The sequence below is a fragment of the Varroa destructor genome, unplaced genomic scaffold (genome assembly GCF_002443255.2).
Source record: "Varroa destructor unplaced genomic scaffold, Vdes_3.0 BEIS01000004.1, whole genome shotgun sequence".
Taxonomy (NCBI): domain Eukaryota; kingdom Metazoa; phylum Arthropoda; class Arachnida; order Mesostigmata; family Varroidae; genus Varroa; species Varroa destructor.
In genome coordinates, this window is record NW_019211457.1 from 24,009,793 (window position 1) to 24,030,918 (window position 21,126).

The window sequence follows — 21,126 nt, forward strand, 5'->3', positions numbered from 1 at the left end:
AAGACGAAGTAACCAACTGAGTGAGAGGTGTCCCTATGAACTGAAAGAAAAGTTCTAAAACTTAATAACTTCCCACACTAAGCGTTACTCATAGTCCAATTAGATATTTCATTCACAAGTATAAATGATATCCACCTACTCAGTGGAGTTCGAAGGTACCCAAATCATTTCGACCTATCTATTTTATTAGTTTAAAAATGCCGATTTTGAGCACATTCTAAAATCAATTGAAACGCCTATATAACCAGAATTTGCGCTTTGTTATTATTGTTTGATTTATACTTTTATTAAGGTTTATTGTGAACACGACAAACAATTGATAGTGTCGCTAGACAGTCGATCCTCAGTCAGATAATTTCAGGCGTCAAGGCTAATTGTTCAGTCCTGAGGCGAGATATTTTTAAAATGATGCTATCCTATGAATGTGCATTCATTCTACTTTACGTTGGTGTCCTACATTTCGATGAAAACATTAGCAACTATTGACAGATGATGCACTCTGTAAAACTTTCAGCGATCGAATGCGTCATAGCGTGGTACAAGCGGGTTTCGGCGAACCCAGCAGGTCTCATGCTGTAAGGTTTCGAACTATCTGCAGTAGGAGCGTTCAAGGGCGCCACCTAACCAGCGCGGCCGTTACTAACGCTAGATGAGCTAAGTGCTAATGTACAGGTGGACTTGACTGGCTTGTATGCTTTCTACTGGGTTTGTACATGTTTCAATACGTGAATTGTCGGAACGGGGAGAAGAACGCATGTTGCTGGTCAGCAAGCAGAAAGCACTGACTAGCAAATTGTTTCGTTGCAACAAAATTACGCTATGTACAGCTGCTAGAATGTTTCATGCTTTCCAACGTGTGGTTGTCGGGAATGTTACTAAAAAGCTAAGGGAAAATCTTCGGTTATTGTTGCATTGATCGGTATTCGGAACTGGAAAAGGTATACTACGAAGCAAAAGGACTGTGTGAGTATTCACGAACCCCAAAAAGATTGGATCGTTTTGTCTTCGTCATCATCGTCCTCCTCAGCAAATTAAATAGCGACGTATTCGCTAGGTCGAAAATTACAGCAGCTGGATTCAAGAGCAGCAGATCTGCAGAGGAACGTCGGTTGAATGCCCAAATGGAGTAAGCTCGTTCTCAATGGTCAAATCAAGTCGAAAATTGGACCGTTAAGAGCTAAGAGAAACGAGCTTTCGCTTCGGATTAAGGGACAAGACGTCCATCATGTCTTCAGTCGTGTTGGTGAGCGGTACTTCGAAAGCTACGTTATGCCGAAAGTCAAACATCTATCAAAAGTTATGATGTGGGCCATGATTTCCGGCAAACGAACTGGGATGACACATTTCTTACAGGAATATGCTGAGGTTATGAAGGTCAACGTTCTTTGAAGGCAGGAAACCCATTGCGTCTGACTAACCTCCGGCAGCAGGGACCTCAGTGGTCGGTAGCAGGTATCGCGAAGCTTGGAGACGGAGGGTCGCAAAAGACCCCTAAGGGAACTTCAAGGAGTGGCCGCAGTTATTGCTCAAAGGGTCGGTACCGCAAAGTACTACTTGCAATTATATCACATCGTTTGTCAGTAATTTGGAAATGTTTGCCGACTCTTTATTAGAATATATAGGATACCGGTCTACCACTAGAACAATAGTGTTTTCAAGCGCTTGAAAATACCTCATGTTAGTACTTTCGCAGTGGCTTCGAAACTTCAGATCATTCCATTGAATTTATCTGAGTCGATTTAATTCGGCAACGGGTGTAGCACCAGAGGTACAAGACGTCAACACTTAAAAATTCGGGGACCTGGTGTTTACTGCATATATATAATATAATCATAATTGTATATCATTCAGCGTAATTATAGACCTAATACACCTAAACATATATAAACAAAATCGTGTTACTGAAGGACAACCTTTTTTTACTGCCCATATGGGTAGTGCTATTAGACCGAACGCTTGCGATTAAGTGAAGAATTGACCTCGACGACTAGGGCCGAAGCTGAAAACTGGTCTCGTGCTCGGAATACGCGTCAACCTTTAAACTCGAAACATCAGTGCTGCTCCTAAAATATGGGCTATGATTAGACCCAAGGAAAGTAAATATAAATAGTTAGGCGCCATTACAAAGAAAAGCCACAACAAACAAGGTTGAGGGTCGGGTTATGACGGAAATGCCCAGTTATATTTTGTCATGCCTTTACATAAAATACGGGATCGAATTCGCTGGCTATTTTAGACCGACTCCCCGACTGTTTTCTGTTCCGTTCTATGCGAAATCGACCCGTTGTAATTTCTTTTTCTTAGCGCGATCAGTGTAAACTTTAAGTAGGCCACAAATCTATCTACATACTCTTTTCTAACGGTGGACATTTGCAAGTTAACTTCCGTGTCCGGTTCGGTTTCTACAACTGTCCTAGATACCTATGTTTGTCAAGCGGATTAGCTAGAGTATCGCGGGAAAATTTGCTACTGAATCATCATATAGAATCTGTTACTCGTACTTTCGTAGTAGTTCATTCTATGCTGATGAGTGACAAATAATCCCCAATACATACCCCCCCCCCCCCTACACTGATAGTTGACAGCACAATGTTGCGGGTAAGTAAAGCCTTATATAAACATTGCCATGGCGTTACCGGAAAATGATATCGAATACCAACACTCGAGCCACTGTAAACCTCGCTACTGCCACTTAAACAGCATGTGTAACAAAAAGAACGACCATTGTATATGATAATGATAAAGGAAGATAACTAATTAATTAAAGGTAAAAGAAACATAAATGGCCATCATTGGAACCAATGAACAATAGTACGAAACTAACAGTATATAGAAAAACTAATATAATATCAAAGTAGCAGGCAGGAGCGACGGGAGGCCTGGTACATGGACTGCTATTAGTTATATTATTGTACTTACTATTAATACATATAGAAATAGACGGATGCAACAATACAACCTATTATAAGCTTTACTAGTCGTTAAGCGTTCATTCGACAATGCAAATAAAACGGTCCTAATAATCATGTTATGTCTCAGGGCATTAGGCATAAGTTCTTTTTAAAGTTTACGAACGCTCAGCGCCTCCATGTTATGAACGGACGATCGGCAGGAGGTACGTGATGCGTCTGTAATGAGTTCCTCTCCGAGAACGTTTGTATGGTTTCAAAGTTTGTCACATATTGCTGTGACGGACTCCGAACGTAAGCAGTATGCCGAAATAGAAAAAATAACCTTCTTTCATACATATAGTGTGCTATCTATGTGCAGCTGCTACCCTTGGCCTTAGCCGTTTCAGTTACTGCGCCGGCTGGGGCAAATATAAAGACAACTATAGGTTAAATATAATTGGCACGAACGATTAAGTAGAATAAACGTCATATACGTCGGTGGCAAGCGTAAAGATGTCCGTGCTCACATGTATCACTATAATACAGTTATATGGAAAATACGAACTGCCGATATATGTGCCAATGCGAATAGTGTTCTACGGTACAGCAGTGGTACCTGCATAGAACTTTTGTGGTCCGCCCTCGAGAAAAGATTTAGGAAGCCATACAAATGTACTCGGCCTGAACACGCCAGGAACATAAATCCGTAAAGAATGTCTTCCCATCAAATATATGCAGATCGATACGTAAACACGACATGCTTGTTTTCCTTTCTGATTAATTATATAAAATATATACCACGCAATGCAACGTCCTCTTCGTTTAAATGAAACTTCATTCAAAACACACTATTCATTGCTAGTTTTGGTATGATGCGTAAAAATACTTATTTTTAAAAATTGGTTCTTGATTGGTTGTATGCGGCCTTACAACGTTGGATTGGATTTCTAACGCTATCCGACAAAAGTGTGCGGCTATGGAAAGCAGATATATTTTGCTATGGGCGCAAGTCTCACAGGAACGCTTAATAAGAAGGTGCTCCTTATAGTTACTTTTCTTTTAGGATAAATCTATCCGATTGCTGCAAGCAATGGATCAGCGGGTGCTCTACATTCTAATACGGCATGCTTTTAGTCCGTAGAATATTTTCTAAATGTCCCCGTCAAGATATATCCCTGCCGGTCTAGACCATTGTTTAATAGCGTTACGGGCTGACAGAAATGGCCGTCGCCTATCAGAAAAATTTCAAAAACCAGATGTCAGCTGCTAATGTTAGTTGTTATCTGCATGAGTTCGCAGACGGTGGGCGTAATGTATCTGCAGAAAAATAGACAGTTGTGGCTGTGCAGGCCAGCAGTCGGGGTGGAGGGGGCACAGTGGCAGGCAATTGTTCAACTAAAGAGGTAGTACCGGGAAAACACATTGGCCTAACCTAACTTTCCACTGTAACAAAATGCGCGCCTATCCCAGACTGATGACCCAATATGTAAGCTACTTGTAACAAATTAGAAGTGATCGCTCGTACTGTGCACCTTAACGCGCCCCGACATTGCTATCTAAAACCTGAAAATATAGACTGAGTCGTTACGGACTATTCGCTTAGCCTTAATAAAAATATAAAGCATGCTCCTAGGAATATCCATTTGCTAACGAGGTTATTACAAAGCGAATCCTTCAATGCTTGCTTAATGTATCGTATGTTACCTAAAGGACGATTTATCACAAACAAGTTAGTATTTTAGTCAACTTACCTGGACAAAGTGACTGTCGCGACGCCTATTGGCTGCCATGAGAGCCCGGGCAAGAGAGGTTTTAGATTGCATCGAAGCATGCACTTCTTCAATGACACATTCAGACACGACGTTACAATCTATCTCCACTCACAAGCTCTACGTTAGCCGTAAGGAAAACAAAACATCCCATCTTCGCTGAGAGTCATGTCTACCGGTTAAAGCATTTGTTCGGCTTAGGCTTTGATAACTGCATGCATAACACCTGCGCATTAGACGCACTTGACCAAGGCGCAGCGGACAATGCAACCGACCTTTTTCCTAAGAATTCAACCTTTTTCAAGGACCAACTGAAGTAGTTAATATTCCAGAATTTCCCTTAGATAAAACATAAAATTTCTTCTGCGGGGTTGCCAACCGTTAACTAACGAACCAACGCTAATACTTAATTCCTTAGAGTCGAATGACTAAAACTAGTCGTATATATATATATATATATATATATAAAACTAGTTGTATATATATATATACAACTAGTTTTAGTCATTCGAGTGGTTCGTTAGTTAACGGTTGGCAACCCCGCAAAAGAGATTTCATGTTTTATCTAAGAGAAATTCTGGGATCTTAACTACTTCAGTTGGTCCTTGAAAAATGTTGAATTCCTAGGAAAAAGGTCGGTTGCATTGTCCGCTGGGCCTTGGTCAAGTGCGTCTAATGCGCAGGTGTTATGCATGCAGTTATCAAAGCCTAAGCCGAACAAATGCTTTAACCGGTAGACATGACTCTCAGCGAAGATGGGATGTTTTGTTTTCCTTACGGCTAACGTAGAGCTTGTGAGTGGAGATAGATTGTAACGTCGTGTCTGAATGTGTCATTGAAGAAGTGCATGCTTCGATGCAATCTAAAACCTCTCTTGCCCGGGCTCTCATGGCAGCCAATAGGCGTCGCGACAGTCACTTTGTCCAGGTAAGTTGACTAAAATACTAACTTGTTTGTGATAAATCGTCCTTTGTCTGTATAATATACGGTATAATTCTTGCTATTTAGAAAACACTGCTTACAAATAAGTACCGAAACCGAGTAGAGCTGTGTAACAATGAAAACGAAGTTCAACTGCATGGAATAATTTTAGTAAACTGTCTAAACAAATTTATCGCCGACGTTCAAGTATCTCGTCCTGCCTTTCTACAGAACTATGCCTCATTGCCAATCGCACTAGACAAAAACCATAAGTTCATAGCATGGTTTTGCGAAGGCTGTTTGTGGATTTCTTGTGGCATACATTTATTCTTATAGCGTTTTCTCGTCAAGTCAACTGCCCCCAGAAAAACAATGGAGTTTGCCGCCAAAAATTTCGAGATCATCTCTGGCGTATGTGTATGCGCATGGTCGCGTGCGCGCCAAACAAACAAATGCTTATTAACCCGGAAAGATAATAAAATTTAGCTTCCTTATTAGGCACCAGAAAGCACGATCCTCTAGCGTATCTATGAAGAATTGCCATGCAAACAGGCTTGAGTCTACTTGTTTAAGGCGAAACGGTCCATGGAGTCGTTTTGCACTGAAAAAAAAACTCTTTTAGTTTGTTGTGTATTTTTCATAAAAAGAAAGTCGATTTTGTCAATTTTAGTCAGATGGCTCTTTTTTTATTAGTACGGACCCTCCGCAGTGCTCAAAACTATGGTCGATATATATATATATATATATATATATATATATAGAGAGAGAGAGAGAGAGAGGGAGAGAGAGTTTAAGGCTAATAAACAATCTGACTGAAAATATACGTGCGTGCATGCATACATATATAAACTCCATGAAAAAATTTAAATGTTTCAGCAACGCCCTAGCGACGTCCCGGCGATGATCCAGTTAAGAAATGCAGCTTTGAAGTGTAAAGCTCGATTTAAAAAAAGATGTTTGTTATTAATGTTCTATATTTGGGGCTGCTTATCGAATATCAAAAATGGACAAGGCTCGTACACGTAAATATTTTTGTTGTCCTAACGAGTTACTTTAGCTCGTGCATGAAAAAACGTGTATATATATACGTATTGAATAGATGATCGAATATTATACGGCCTCCATAGATGTATACTGCTACAAATTAGAGAACGCGGTAATATCTCTACACCTTGATTTTATAACAAACTAACACCTTGGATTTATTTGTAAAAGGATACATTTCTTACATTTAGTTGGTTCTTACCCGTTGAAATATCCCAAAAAATATTCATTTCACTAGTACCGTGTAATTATCAGGGATTTCTAACACAATCAGTTCCTTCTGTGGTTAACGTCTCTTATACCAACGCTGTAACGTTTGCCTCAGCGTGACGTTTATGCGTTATAAAATGCCATGGTGTCATAATAAAATCAAGCGTATGATTTGTTTGTATGATATCAAGCAATTTTCTACAATAAAAAAATCGTTTGCATTCGATTTTATTGAACGTATTAAAAAATGACTAGTAGGTCGTCACCCATCATCGACAGCCGCTAATAATCAGGTTTCGGTTCGAGTTCAGTGAAAGCAAGTTTCCGAAGTTCGCCCGTCGAATCAGCTCCATAATGATGTAGGTTTCGGCCTCGGAAGCGTGCCCACTGCTCAGGGTTACCCACAGCGGGCACAGCTCCTGTTGGGGGTGACTTGCACAATTTCAGTGCTGATTTTTCTCGTTCATCTTGTATAAAATGACTCGAATTGTTCCACGGTTCCAGACGCGACCTACGTGCCTGGACGAGCCGGGGACAGGACCATTGGGATGCATAGTCTTCCGACTGCTTATCCGTCTGAGGCCTGTCCAGGTCGTAAGATCTTTCATCCCTTGAACAATACTCGCAGAAGTACTCCATAGAAGGATGTTCTCTGGTACTACTGTTTTCGTACGAGGGTCGATTTGTCAGTCGGCCGTTGGTTGCGGTTGACTTGTTGATGCAGCCACGTGTAGTAATGGTTTTCGCCACATCAATACTGCAAGAAGTATTCCACCACAAACGTAAGATGACGTCAGAAATAGTTTACATTGTCATGAGAAACCGTTATATTACAACCCATTGAAGAGTACCATAGCTAAGTGGTTAACAAAATACCGGAGATGCGATCAGCGAAAGCCGAAGATGGGTCATTGATTGTAAACGATCTTTTTCTTACTCAGCTAGACTGAATTGTCTTGGAATAGATTGGCTGGTAAATGTTGATATCGTCCCTCCTGAGCTTTGTGACGTTGCACTCCTCACGCTGCCGTCCTTGGATGGATTGTGGACCTCGACTACGACCTGCATAGGCGCACTAACTGCAGCTCCGTCGTTGCTCGTCCCGACCCGAATCGACCTATAATCATTTGATGCAAAACGTCTAATTTATCCCAATTTACCTAACTATATGACAAAGCTGTCAATGTCCTTTGAAGCTGAATTACTTGAATTTAATTAATGAGTAAGCAGTGCGCAATACCATTGATTTTATCGGAGGCGATCAAAACGTGAATTCTATTATTTTTCGTTTAATGAATACGGCTTCGATAAGGTGGGGACTGCCTTATTGACGATGTTTTCAAAAGAAATAAGGTCCATAGCAAATGCAGTGTTCAATATTGACTGAAAGCGATATGAGCGGACCTATATTTGTGCAATAGAATTACTGAAAGAATCATAAGATTTTTCTTGAGCATAGGATTACTGTGTTAGAATAGAATCAAGTAATGCATTGTATATAAAACTTAAAGGCACAGAGGTAATACCAAGAAACGAAGCCGGCTTTGTAATGACTCTATCACCTTTCTGGAATAATTTTTCCAAAAATTGTTAAAAAATAAAAAAAAATATGCCAATTCGAACATATTAATGATTCGACTACCTCTTGTTCAGCATATACATTTGTTTGTTGGAACTTATATAATATAAATCGGCGATAATACCATATGTAAACAAACAGCTGTCTTTCATTATATTGTGATTGTCCTCATAGAGCGTCCGTCAGATGTTATCTATTATTGCTTAAATGCTACCGAACTAAGCAGGGTAAATTTGGGAAACCCACCCCAACGTGGTTTGGGCTGTGGGCCCATTTTTTTCGGATCGTAAATGGTCAGCATAGTTCAACTCGGAGGCGAAGACGCCGCCGTTCTTCGAATGATGAGAAGCTTTTTCGTGATTTCGATATGAAGTATCTTTTCTAGTATCTTTATGCTGGCGTTGCGAAATTTCCACATTCGAAGCTCGCAATTCATCCAAGACTACAGAGTAACGATCTTCCAACGAGAGCTGTCCAGTTTCCGTAACCCCCAGCCGGGTTATTGGGTGAGATTTGGCGCCCTTTAATTAAAATGATTGAATGGCATTGTTGGAACAGAAGCACTTTTGTAGAAGCTGTTAACAGGGCGTGATCAACACGGAAAGTTGCAACGCGATGGCTTTTAAGCGATGATGATAAACCAAACATAGTAAATTATGTTTCAAATTCATGTTTATCAGTTTATATTACGAGAGACTTCAAATCGTAAATCCGATGTAAGTACATTTCAAGCAGTGTGTATTTTTTGCAGGAAACGTTTATTTCGTTAGAGAGTTTTACGGAGAAATACATATAACACAGATTTTGTGAAGCTAAAGCAAACATTTAATGTTTGCGGTAAATAACCGTACCGACACACATGGGCCTCTTCGGGGCAGCCAGATCAATTTCTTGTAACGTCGCCATGCGATTAAAATGTTTATAACCTGAAAGAATTCAACTTTAATTAAAGTCCACTACCTAGCACTACTATCTTTACAAACTGAATTTCTCTTTAATAAAAAAATAGTGTTTCATGAATGTCCGAGGTGGCGTTTTTCCCTTGAAGGAATAAACGAAAAATCGCTGTTTTTGGACTCTGTCGGGCACAGTAAATAAAAACAACGTATACTTCAGGCAGCGCTAACACATTCTATCAGCTAAACACTGTGACATAATCTTTCATGATAAACATCCCAGTATAATCAAATGATCGACCAGTTCGGTACGATACGTTAGTAAAATGATCAACTTACCCTGACTATAGTTAACGTCAGCAACAATGATGAAAAGTACAACATCACCAAGAGCTTTTTACCTTCAAAGAGTTCTGTAACGTCATTCTGCAGACGCAATTTTAATGTAAGAGTCAGTCATTCATCAAAATCTCATGTCAATTGACGACGTTACCCTACGACGCAAAAAAGCAACCATGTACAACGGGTTTACATTATCCGGAAAAAAAAAGTATAAATATATCCAGGGTCCTGTCAGGCGCAGGGCAAAATCTATGCGAAAAGCTGCCCGATATTATGGTATCTAAACAAACGCCGAAAATAAGCGAGGCGTAAGCGGCATTAAGTTTAAGGCAACACTTCCTCAAAATAGTTTTACGAAATGGCTCCATGTTCTGAACTGCGTTTGTACAGAAAGTTGCCGAACCTGGAAAAAAAACACTATTTATGTTCAGCACAAGAGATAGCGGTGAGAATAAGAAGCACCCAGATCCCTAGTACAAAAACGTCAATGGTTATTTAAAAATCGTTTTTTTTCTTTTAAATTTTTCTAATGCTAAATCGAAATCAAATTCTTTTACGTTTGTCGAAACTCAAAGCAGTAGTTTTCAGCTTCGCCGTATACAGCTCGTGCGTAATTAAAGCGTAATAATTAAACAGGAAGGATAACTAAGAACTGGGCCTTGTCGAGGTTTTTAGCTATGTTCCGAGCGTTCCTAGGGCAATTACATGTATGGCATAACTTACACGAGATAAAAACACGGAAAAAGGTATGTTTAGGTCCTGGAGGACTTAATTAATCATGTATGCAGGAATTAGGCCCACAAAAGGGCAATTAGCCCGTAGCGAAGTTTTAAATTTAGTAGTTTGTAGTTATCAAGCAGGTCAAACAGCAATTTCAGGAATTTTCGTACTTTGTTTCGTGCAAATTAGTTTATTAATTGATTTCAACAGTGGCGCAGTGTTTACATTTTAGCTGGGTCCGTTAGTAACAGTTTTTCTTACGTTCGAACCATGGGATCGGAAGAAGTCCTACGGTACCTTTTTTACAGTTGTCCCGCTTGGCAACTACAGCTAGAAAAACCGGGATTATGTTCTACCGGGAAAAATGGCTTTAACTTTTTACAGCTGCCGCAAATCCTAATATAAACCGCGGGATATACAGAAGGGAATACAAAAGGATGGGAGTGAAAAGCTGTGGCGATAGACTGAAGTATTTTCTGCTATGTAAGTATTAGACACTACCAGCTCAGGAGGCTTCAGGACAGTTAATCATAACATCGTCTTGTATGATCCATGTATTCTAAAGAGGGCGGTTTTAAGGGTAGAAAGGCCGATTTCGTAGTAACTTGGCAAACGTGTCATCACTAACAGCTTGTACATAAACCCCGAACCATAAAGAAACCTCGAAACCATAAAGTGCAAGAAAGCGTAATTTCTGCACGAGGTAGGTATTGAACACGAGCAATTTAAAACGAGAAGTAGAAGTTTGAAGGTGGGCCTACGAACGGATTATCTTCGTCAATAGCTTCTCCATTCAATTTAAAGTATCCGGGACACAGGATCATACAATCAAAACATATTCATTGTCCGGCGATAATTGTCAAAAGGCCCCGTTAATTTGTCGTATTACGTTGGGCCTGATTCTGTTCAAACCGACGTTGTGTGTCACAAGTGTGGGGCTTTATCTTCAGAGAAATAACTTGACTTGGCCGACGGCACCTGTTTGAGATCTAACCTCTCAGCTTGCATCATCTATATCTGCTGTCCTGTTAATACCATTACCTCGATCAGTGTCGCAACGATCAGCCACAGTGGTACTTGTAGCTTGATAATGGATTTCTGAAATTAATTAATTTACGTGGGGCGGAGAAGTCGTGGGAGTCACAACGCTAACAATCCATATTTAAATCCGCATTTGACTTTCTAATAGAAATCGATCGCTTACTTATATCCGTTATGGGTAGAAAAAAAATATACTATCTATTCCTCCGATATATTTAGATCAGCCTACAGGCAACAGTATCGGGTCGGAAGTGTTAGGGCTGAGACGTCTAACCGTTAGCCTAACGACAAAGTTATGTGTATTGACGTGGGTCAATGTTAAATGTTCGCTTTCTAACTTGTCAGTGTGACCTACCTGTCGTAGCTCCTGTGTGAGAAAAAGAATGATTCCCGCGGTAAAAACGATTGAAATTGATATCTGGATAGATATCCAGAAAATAATCGAATTTATATGTCCTTTCTGAAAGGGATTAGGAAAAGCAACTATTTGTTAGGATTAACGAAGTACGTACGAAAACGTTCCGATTTCGACGTAACAAACTGATGCACGCTGCTCTGTTTACGTTGCCTACGTGGTTGATTTAACGAGATCTTGTCGGTGCTGTCATATTAACCATATCAGAGATTTCTGAACACGATAACAATATTAGGAATAAAAAAACAAATTACAAGCTTCTGCAAATCCAGTCTATCATCAACAGGCGTTGCGAGCTTTAGGTTTGAACTGTATTAATGTCTGCGTTTAACTTTGAACGTAAACGGTAACTTTAAACGTTTTTTCATGCTATATATATACATGTTAAATCACGATGAAACGTATAAAAATAATCCAATTTCATTGAACATTTTTGCAAAGTACCTAAAAAATAGCTAACAATACCTTTATAAGTTACTTTATTTACCAACCTTATTAGCTAGGAGGAAAACTCCACTGGAAACGAAGGAGAGACTATGAATGGTCAGATATGTATACATTGTATAATCCTTATAATTCCTTTCAGTATTACCGGCATCGGTGGCAACTTGAAAACGATATAAAAAGAGAAGAAGTCGTACGCGATCTTTTGTTAGTGTTCGAAACAAATTTAATAACTTCACGGTTTCTACACCCGATTTATACCATCGGATTAATTGGCTGACATTTATTAGATATCGAGATAGATTTGCGGCCTAAACAAATTCAGGCATTGGGGTCATAGCGTTATTATAATCTGTGGTTCCTCTAGAAAATACAGTGATAATAGAATTTGCGGCCTTGTACTAGTAAAACTCTCATTGTTTATCTCTACACAAATGCTAAGAACAGCACAAATTTACCAAGTGACTTTTGTATCTATCTACATTAACGATCATCTAAGAGATATAAGCCTAGGAAATTCGTTCTTGGAATCAAATCACGACATGTTACCAGTGTATATTTATACATGTCATGTAATGCTTTAACTTATGTCTCTGTCCTGCTGTCACGAAACAGGACAAACGAATAGGCTTGTCGAAGGAAATATGCAACAATCGCGGTTCAGAACAAGGACAAATTTCACAGCAGTACCCCAGAATTCCAAATTAGGCTGACAATTTGTCTCTGCACTCAATAGGAACCAGCCTACTTGCTTTACAGCTATAAATCCGGTAAACAGATATGGGCTTTGTCGTTGCCTTTTTTCAGTCTCACATAACCCAGTTGCTTTTTTGTCGTTTCTAAAGAGATTTACTGAATTTTACATCTCGTATTCTATCACACGACCATCGCTAGAAACATTTTGGAACGTGAAACAATCTTTGCGCGGAAATGTATTAGGAAATAACGAGCTCATCAAAGCGCATGGCTAAAGGGTGCCGAGCAGCGCCCTCAGTAAGGCAAAGTTCAAATAATACTAAACTTTTTCAAAGAATATCTTTACTTACTGTAGTCTTTTCTATTATAGAGAATGAAAGCTCCGCCGAGTATCCCACAAAGTGCGTCGAGCTGAAAATGCAATCGATTTTTATAGTCTCGTTTTGAAAATACCCTCCAAAAAAGAACCATTTCAATACACTGCTCTATAGCAAAAAAGTATACTAATAGTAAAATAGATTTAAAAAAAAAACGCTGCTATATATCAATTGCTACATATGAAAATATGTCAGATCTGAAATCAGAAAATCGTCAAATACTGTCCTATCTCTAGAACGCGCTCTGGCATTCAACGTTCAGAGTCAAACGATTTCGTTCTAAAGGATATCTCTCTGATCATTTTCGCGTAGTTCTCGAGGGGTTCTGACAAGATACAATCCAACATGCGGCAGATTGGCAGGATGCCCCATATGGTTGGTAAAAGGTTAACCATTTGACAAAATATACTCCTTTGCTAAATTCTTATTCTGTGTTGGATAAACATACAGATCCGTTTTTTTGTTTCAAGGCGAAACTTTATGTATGAGTGACGCAGAGACTGTTCGACACAGATCATCGACTAGTGCCTATTTGTTTCTGTGATTCCGAGCTGAAGTTAGCGAGTTGTATTTTAAATCGGAAGAAAACCCAGAACGAGAATTTCTTTTTGTGGATAGAGAGGCGTCGGTCCAGACTATCTATGAGATATCACGCCTGTATGAGCCCTCGGCGACTACCAAACACAGGATTCAGCCAATAAAAGTCTTCGAATTCAGAGGCCTGCCGCGACCCGGACGGCCACCAGTGATCCTTATGTCATGTCTGCTTGACATATGCCAATCAAGGCGAGTCGATTTATTATCTTTCCGTGCCGCTATACGCGCCCCGTTCATCCATCTTAGTGCCTACCTTTCTGCATCATTTTTAAACAAAATGTATTGGAGTACGGTCAACATTTGACTGCCAAAAATATAAATCAGCGTATTGCGTGTGGTACAAAGTGGTGACCGTGGATACCCTTATTGTTTAAATGCAATTGACCATATGGGGCGATAGTTAAGAAAAGGTAGAGATCCTCAAATAATTGCTTCATTACAGGATAACGGTAATTGCGATCGCACCCTATATTGAACCTGCTCGATGAAAATCTTTCAGACTATTTAATAAACTTAAAAAAAAATCAAAGGTCGTTGTTCAGTTGAGACGCTGCTTGTCAAAACACTGCGCAAAAAGAAGCTCAATTAGGAAACAATCTGTTACTGTCCCGTGAAACGTTCTTGTTCGTTAATTAGCTGGAAAGCATTGGCATAAATCTAATATTTAGAGAAAAAAAAAATAGAGCTCGTTTCGATTTAGGGAAGTATTGCGGCCGTCTTATCGGCGAACGACTGCCACCAGCCCAAGGTATATGAATCTGACGATTGTTAAACAGAGATATCTATTTATATGACAATAATTTTAAAGTTATTGACCCAATTACTGAAGAAACGATACAAATAGAATATCGATGATCTTACAGCAGAGATGATTGCGGCAACGTAAGCGGCTGCTCGTAATAGGCTAGGTTCTTCCATCACAAAGTCCGCTGCGAGTTTCGACTCTCTGGCGTTTAATATTGTGCCGGCACGCCTGACAGTAACAGACCTTCAATACGTAAATAAAACCGGTAAGATCGATCAAAGGATGTGCTCTTGTCGTATGCAAGCTGAGACTAACATGAAGAAGGTAACCTTTAATTGAAAACTTTCTGTTATTACAAGTAAAACTGTGCTTCAGATAACTTACGGAGGATACTTTAAAAGTTAAGACCGACTATTTCGACTTAGTTTCGTTTCGTAGATTTTTTAACAACGTTTCGTATGTTGTAACAACAAATGAGATTGTTCTAAACCACTAAATCCGTCGGGGTTATTTGTGTCACATGAACCACGTTTCATTGAGTGCTCTAAAAACTGATCTTTATGTTTCACTGAATTTTGCAACATGTTCCAGCCATGTTTGTAATTTTACCATAGGTAATTGCTAGAACGAGAACGAACTAAAAATACATCAATGGGAACGCGAGCATTTTGAGCCTGTTGATATGCTAGCAATATTTGACCTATTCAAAGTGAACTTAGTAGAGCGTTCAAAATAGTCTGAATCATGCCCAGAAATACATATTACCTGGGAAGCCCTATGAATGCTCGACCGTTAGAATCGATTGAACCGAGCATTTGTCATTACGCTATGATGTCCATGTAACCTACAGCTAATTTATAGCAAATATACTGAACCCAATGGTTGGCGCCATCCGCAGAGAACCAGCCGCTTTACGTCCATAATTTTTTTGCAGGCCGATATCAACTGAAAAAAGACAACTATAATAATCAACGAATGGAATCCCTACTACGGTAGATAATCACACAGCGTATAGGAAAATCAGCCCGATTTATTCAGCCAATTGAAGCTGGTCCTGCGGCCGCTGTTAGATAATATGTCCTGCCCGACCTGGCACCGTTTATTGCTAGTGCGTGGAAGATCTTGGTTTTAAATGTTTGCATTGATTTAAATTAATCCATCGAAGGAAATCAATATCGTTCAAGATTGTCGATATTAAATATTTACTTATATTGTTTACTTAATAATAATTGCAATAGTTAATAATTTTTTTATTCGAAGTGTTTCGGCGTTTCGTTCTCAGTGAGCGCCTAGGATAGAATGGATCGGTGAGTTATGATTTTGTGTGAAAGTAAATGACAGCTATCCGGACGCGGTCCTATGAAGTCGGTATGCCCCAAGGCACCGCTCATCCAATCCGTGTGAGCCCCTGCTGAGCGGTGTAGCGAACGTGTAAGCTATGTACTATAGTCGTAGTAGATACTGATCGAATTAATTAGTACTGCTAGGTTACAATACAAATATCTCACAGGACGTATGTAAAAACTAGTTTTTTCGACAAGTGTGTTACGCACGGCAAAAAATTGATTTCTTCTTTCTACTACAAGCAAAGAAATGATTCAGTAGCGGAACAGATTATGTCTGAAATTATGTCCAGCGGGAGGTTACATAACGTCCACAGGACACATCACAGACGCACTATTGTAGCGGCGTTAAATAGGCCTACCCATAAACTTATATGATATCAATTTGGGCCTGGATATTATAGTTCTGAGTTTTTTCGGTTCTAGCCCCTTGTTCGCCTATAGTTTCTAATCCAAAGTTCTAATCCAAAAACATTGATTGATTGCAATCATTTAAGAAGCGATTCGACGTTTTTACTGCAAGCCAAAACAAAAATCAAACTAAATATTTCAAGTATCCATAAAGAAGGTAAAATATATCGTTCATCTTTTCGGTTCTCAGCTATTTTAATAGGTTCTGAAAGGAACGTGGCTATACAAGACCCAATCGGAGATGGATGCAACTGAAATAATTTGCGGAACTTGATAGTTAGAGTAAGTGCGAGCGCCAAGGCCCAGTATTTCGTTGTACTTGTCGATAGTTAGAAATTGGCTATTGCAGTAATAGCTATATGGTTATACCAAAACGCACAGGAAGACGAGGCTTTCTTGGGTACTTGCAACTTTAACAGCATTTATCAACTGAGAAAAAGTCGCCTACATCTGGCCAACGTTAAAGTAACGTTAAAGTTACGTTGCCTTAACGTAACGATCCCAACGAGCGAATAAGCACTGCTTTTTTTGTCCATGCTTTGAGGAGGTGGTATATATGTATCTGTGTGTGTGTGTGTGTTTGGGGTGACAACAGTAACATAGTTTTCATTAAATAAATCGGCTGTTTAGTTTTCCTAGCCCTTTCCTTCTGAATGTTATGACGACCCTCCAACTGTCATGGGGTTTGTTTTAAAACTTTCTGGAGGCTTTCACCCCTCTTTAATCAAGGATAGGTTGTTCCTATGCAAAATTATCTACACATACAAAGGGCCCGCCTATGGCTACGCCTATATGAATAAAACGTATTTTTTTTTGCGAAATACCTGTTTAAGGAGTTTTGGTTAGGTTGATCTTCATTCTTCTGAGGGTCCGACTTATTGTAGGATGTGTCCCGCGAAGCTGTTGGCCTAACTGGGTAGGAGCCCGAAGCACGCGAATGGCCACTGCTGTATTTCGTGTCATACATTAACTGATTTTTTTTTTTCGACCCTTCCGATTTTTCGTCCTTCTTGGATTCTAAGAAATACAAGCAAGCATTAGAACCGTATCTTAAGACCCATATGGCCTTAGCTGTGCAAGAGTTTTCCGAAAAATTGAACCGTGAACGAGCAAGCTACTACTGTCACACAAGCTTACGAACGATATACACCAATGCATAGTTGATTAAAAAAGAAGTCATTGTATATCGTCCCGCAAAGCTCTGTAGGACATTGCAACTTACTTACTTGATCCTTGCAATTCTACTGAAACGCCTCCTTCTACATCATCTTTAGACTTCTTTAACTTTTTCTGCGAGCCTTCATTATTGACACGATTACCATCCTGGCTACGATCCTTGTCCTTGGACTTTTGGCTGTAGGTTTGCCGCAGTTCCTCTGTTAACACACCAGCTTTTTGTAGAGGTTCCATTTCGAACTGCTGCTTAGATTTATCGCCGTCATCCTTTAAGCGGCAACCTTTCGAGGTTACTCGTCTTAGGCTGTAATCCTCACACAATTTGGTATCTAGGTAATTGTGCTTTTTATATGTCTTGCCGCGTTTTTCTGCGCTTTTTGCTTCGTGATGAGCTCCTCGATTACCATTTTCGTTACGCGCACAATTTCTGTTGGTGTTTTCATATTGTTCATTGTCATGTTTGCAGTCGGTTGCTTCATACGAATCTTTCCCCGAATGACGCTCAAACGACTGCTCCCAATTCTTATATTGGTTTCGTTCGCTTCCACGATCTTTCATCTCGTTTGACTTCGCATCCTTGTACCGTCGCGACCTTGACATTAGATCGCGATTGTATGAGTCGTCTCGCGAGGGCTCCCGCGTAGTATCTGAGTGTCGTTGATATAAGCGTCTGTTTTCATCGACGTTTCTGCCTCCGCTCCTGGTTCTATCCGAACGGGTTCCTGTCAGACCCGAGGACCGGGTATCTCCAGAGATGTCTGAAGGCTGCGACGAAATCGACGGTGGATGCGAGCGATGTGTTAAAGGCCTGCTATAATGTAGGTTAGGACATAGAGCTCTTAGAATGTGACCATCAAAAGGAACAAACGCTTATCTAGGAAAGGGTACAACTAAATAAAATGTCGATTTTCGTGTGCTTTAGATAAACAGAGAATTCAGATAAACCTGAAACAAATATATGTAAATATTTATAATCGCTGCAATACGCGTTGGCTTTTTGATGTTTGGGTTGCCCATTAACAAACATCTTTACTCCGCACGGGTCGGCCCACTGAACCGGGTTATGACGATTACAATTTAAATATGGAGTTCGGTATTTTTGGTGGTGCTTGCGTTACACAGTGTGTTACATTGCTTGTATAAATCAAAATGATCCCATTCAAGTGATGGCCTACATTTAGGAACGACCTATCTAGCAGGAACACTAGCCGATTCGGAATATGTCTAAGGTGAGAAGTAGGAGCAGACGTATAAATCTAAATCACTAGCTTTTCCTCAGTAGAAAATTTCGTTGACAGAAACTAGGCCGATACGTGGTGTTGTTCAGGCGCGAACTTGAGTGGACCCTTACATGCCGTCAACGATAGATAAGCTGATTGACACTAATCCCAAGAAAGCGTTTATAGCCATTTGATTAATCTCTGAATTTGGCATAGCAAAGTCGGGTAATTCCTTAAGGTCAGAATCGAGCAATTTTTTGTGGGTACCATAAACAGAATAGAACAAACGAACGACATAAAAAAGTTGACACCCTTCATTTTGTAGAGACTAGATTTCAAATAGCCCAGAAGACTTTGCATATTTGAAAACCTCCAACAACCAGGCGTCAAACTAATCATAGGAATAATTTAAGGCTACTATAGAAAATTTTTCCAATGACATTTCTCCTATTATTGCGAAGTAAAGATTCTACTTGAAGTTTTCTGTTCATTAGCAAGATAGCTGAAAGGACGGAGAACTGAAAGTTTAGCTTGTCCGGTTTATAGTACGCTGTCCAAATCTAACCTTAACATTCAGTTCCCTCTAAACAGGTACGCTAAACGCACGTACGTCTGTTTAGCATGAGAATGTGTGGATGCTTTAGATTGCCGTGCTTTCAAAGACTCATCAACCCTTAAACTTTAACGATCTTAATTCTAGCAATTTAGCATTGCGTGTAACTTCTGCGACTTTCCGATGCATTGAATTGCAACAAAGACAAACGCGCTAAGGATCATGGATAGTGAGAGATACACTGAAGAGTTACTTCGGCAGATCTTGAAGTGACCTCGAAAGACTACGAGGTAATTTTATACTAACTAGTTACTCTGTAATTCGAACGCCTTACAGTTAGTGACATAAAAAACAAACATGGCAAAGCGGAAACAAACAACTTCACCGCCACTCCCTACTGTTTTATCGTTTAATAACTTTTTACAGATGGTTAACTAAAAGCTCCGTTGGCATTGTGGGCAGCAGCATGTTACTATATGAATTTAGTATATGTCTCAAAAATTATAGCGTAGCACAGAAGCGCGCCAATTTCAAGACTTGACCCATTTCTCGAATGAGCTTTCTCAGCATTTTTCGGCAGAACAACTTATTTCCTATCGTGCAATACCTAATAGTTCCACCCTGAGGCTCTCCGTTACTTGCACATTTCTCTATCTACGCTAGATTTACGTACATCTTGTTGATCAGGGTTTGATTAACGTGACCGATGTCAACAATTCACGGAGCTGGCAGTAGTGTTTTTGCCGATTTCTTGTCCTAACTCGCAGTTCACAGATCCTTGGGCAAAATATCTGCAATGCAAATGTGCGCTGATACACTAGTCACAACGTGTATTCGTTTCATGGTATTTTCGCTGCTTGGCAGGCACCCGCGCCTCATCTCCGTGTCACGAGACGGACATTCTGCCGGCAGCGCTTTACTGCGTTGTCTTGTAACAGCCACTGGCGAGGTAAAGCGCCGCCTCGTCCAGCAGTAGGGCGAGTCAGCGATTCGCGCGATCCTAGTGAAATGTCCCTATCAGTTTTACTATGAATTGGCGCTGACCTGTGGCACAGATGAGCACGAACTGGTAGCCACGTTCACTGCCGGTCAAACGTCGGACTGTGGCAATAGTAGGCAGCGCAGCTCCTGAAAGTGTAGCCGCATAGGACAAGCCGACTACTACTAGGACCAAATCGAAAACGATTGTAGGCGACCGCGTTAGGTGAGGCGAGAAACTCAAGGAAAGCTGACACTTTAACAATCAAAGCTGTGCTATCGGTGCCGCGGCTGGTGAGACACGGCCGTTGCGAGCAATCTGTTCGGTGGGAACGGCTATACGGACGCTCTACAAACAAAACTACTGCTGCAATAATTCTAATAGCACTACACAACGAGAAAGGAACGCTAACACCCTCCTATATCAATGTGTACTTCGCAGGTTAATCCCTTTCGCAAACGGTGCACCATCAATGCTTACAGCTAAGGAAGATCCAGAGGATGACGTACGGAAAGGTTACGTCTGGATGATCTCCTATGGCCAGAAACTGCTCTTAGAAAACAATTAGGCTATTACTGGATGCCACTACTATTACTGGATGGTATACGGGCAGCTGGTGGATCAAGCTAGAGTTAACTAAAGGTCTATTGGCGATGAAGATAAAAGGGAGAATCAGCCAAATAAACTATTACCGCTTAAGATTAACGTGTATGTGTGGAAATTTTCCAATCAGCTTTATGTTGGCCCTTTCTAGTTC

The 21,126-nt window shown here is 40.2% G+C and overlaps 1 protein-coding gene across 3 annotated transcripts; it reads right to left on the reverse strand.

The window, feature by feature from the left end:
• Positions 1 to 6,743: 6,743 nt before the first annotated feature.
• LOC111249278 (uncharacterized) lies at positions 6,744 to 20,687 on the reverse strand. Of its 3 annotated transcripts, none has more exons than XM_022802911.2 (12): positions 20,064 to 20,687; positions 17,668 to 18,425; positions 17,266 to 17,458; positions 14,804 to 14,930; positions 13,319 to 13,379; positions 12,320 to 12,435; positions 11,769 to 11,873; positions 9,650 to 9,736; positions 9,266 to 9,340; positions 8,661 to 8,935; positions 7,773 to 7,952; positions 6,744 to 7,592 (listed from the first exon to the last, which is right to left on the reverse strand). In XM_022802911.2, coding segments are annotated over exons 1-12 (2,454 nt in total). In that variant the 5' UTR covers positions 20,066 to 20,687; the 3' UTR covers positions 6,744 to 7,117. The 3 variants fall into 3 exon arrangements, with proteins under 3 accessions (XP_022658646.1, XP_086843046.1, XP_086843045.1); XM_086986920.1 differs by having other exon boundaries at positions 17,668 to 18,428; XM_086986919.1 differs by lacking the exon at positions 9,266 to 9,340.
• Positions 20,688 to 21,126: the final 439 nt, after the last annotated feature.

Excerpts from the sequence above, each read along its gene's own strand:
- LOC111249278 (XM_022802911.2), bottom strand. Across the intron at positions 9,737-11,768 it reads TCACACAGGAGCTACGACAG|AATGACGTTACAGAACTCTT; the intron begins GTAGGTCACACT and ends TTGCGTCTGCAG. Across the intron at positions 8,936-9,265 it reads GAAGAGGCCCATGTGTGTCG|GGCGCCAAATCTCACCCAAT; the intron begins GTACGGTTATTT and ends TTTTAATTAAAG.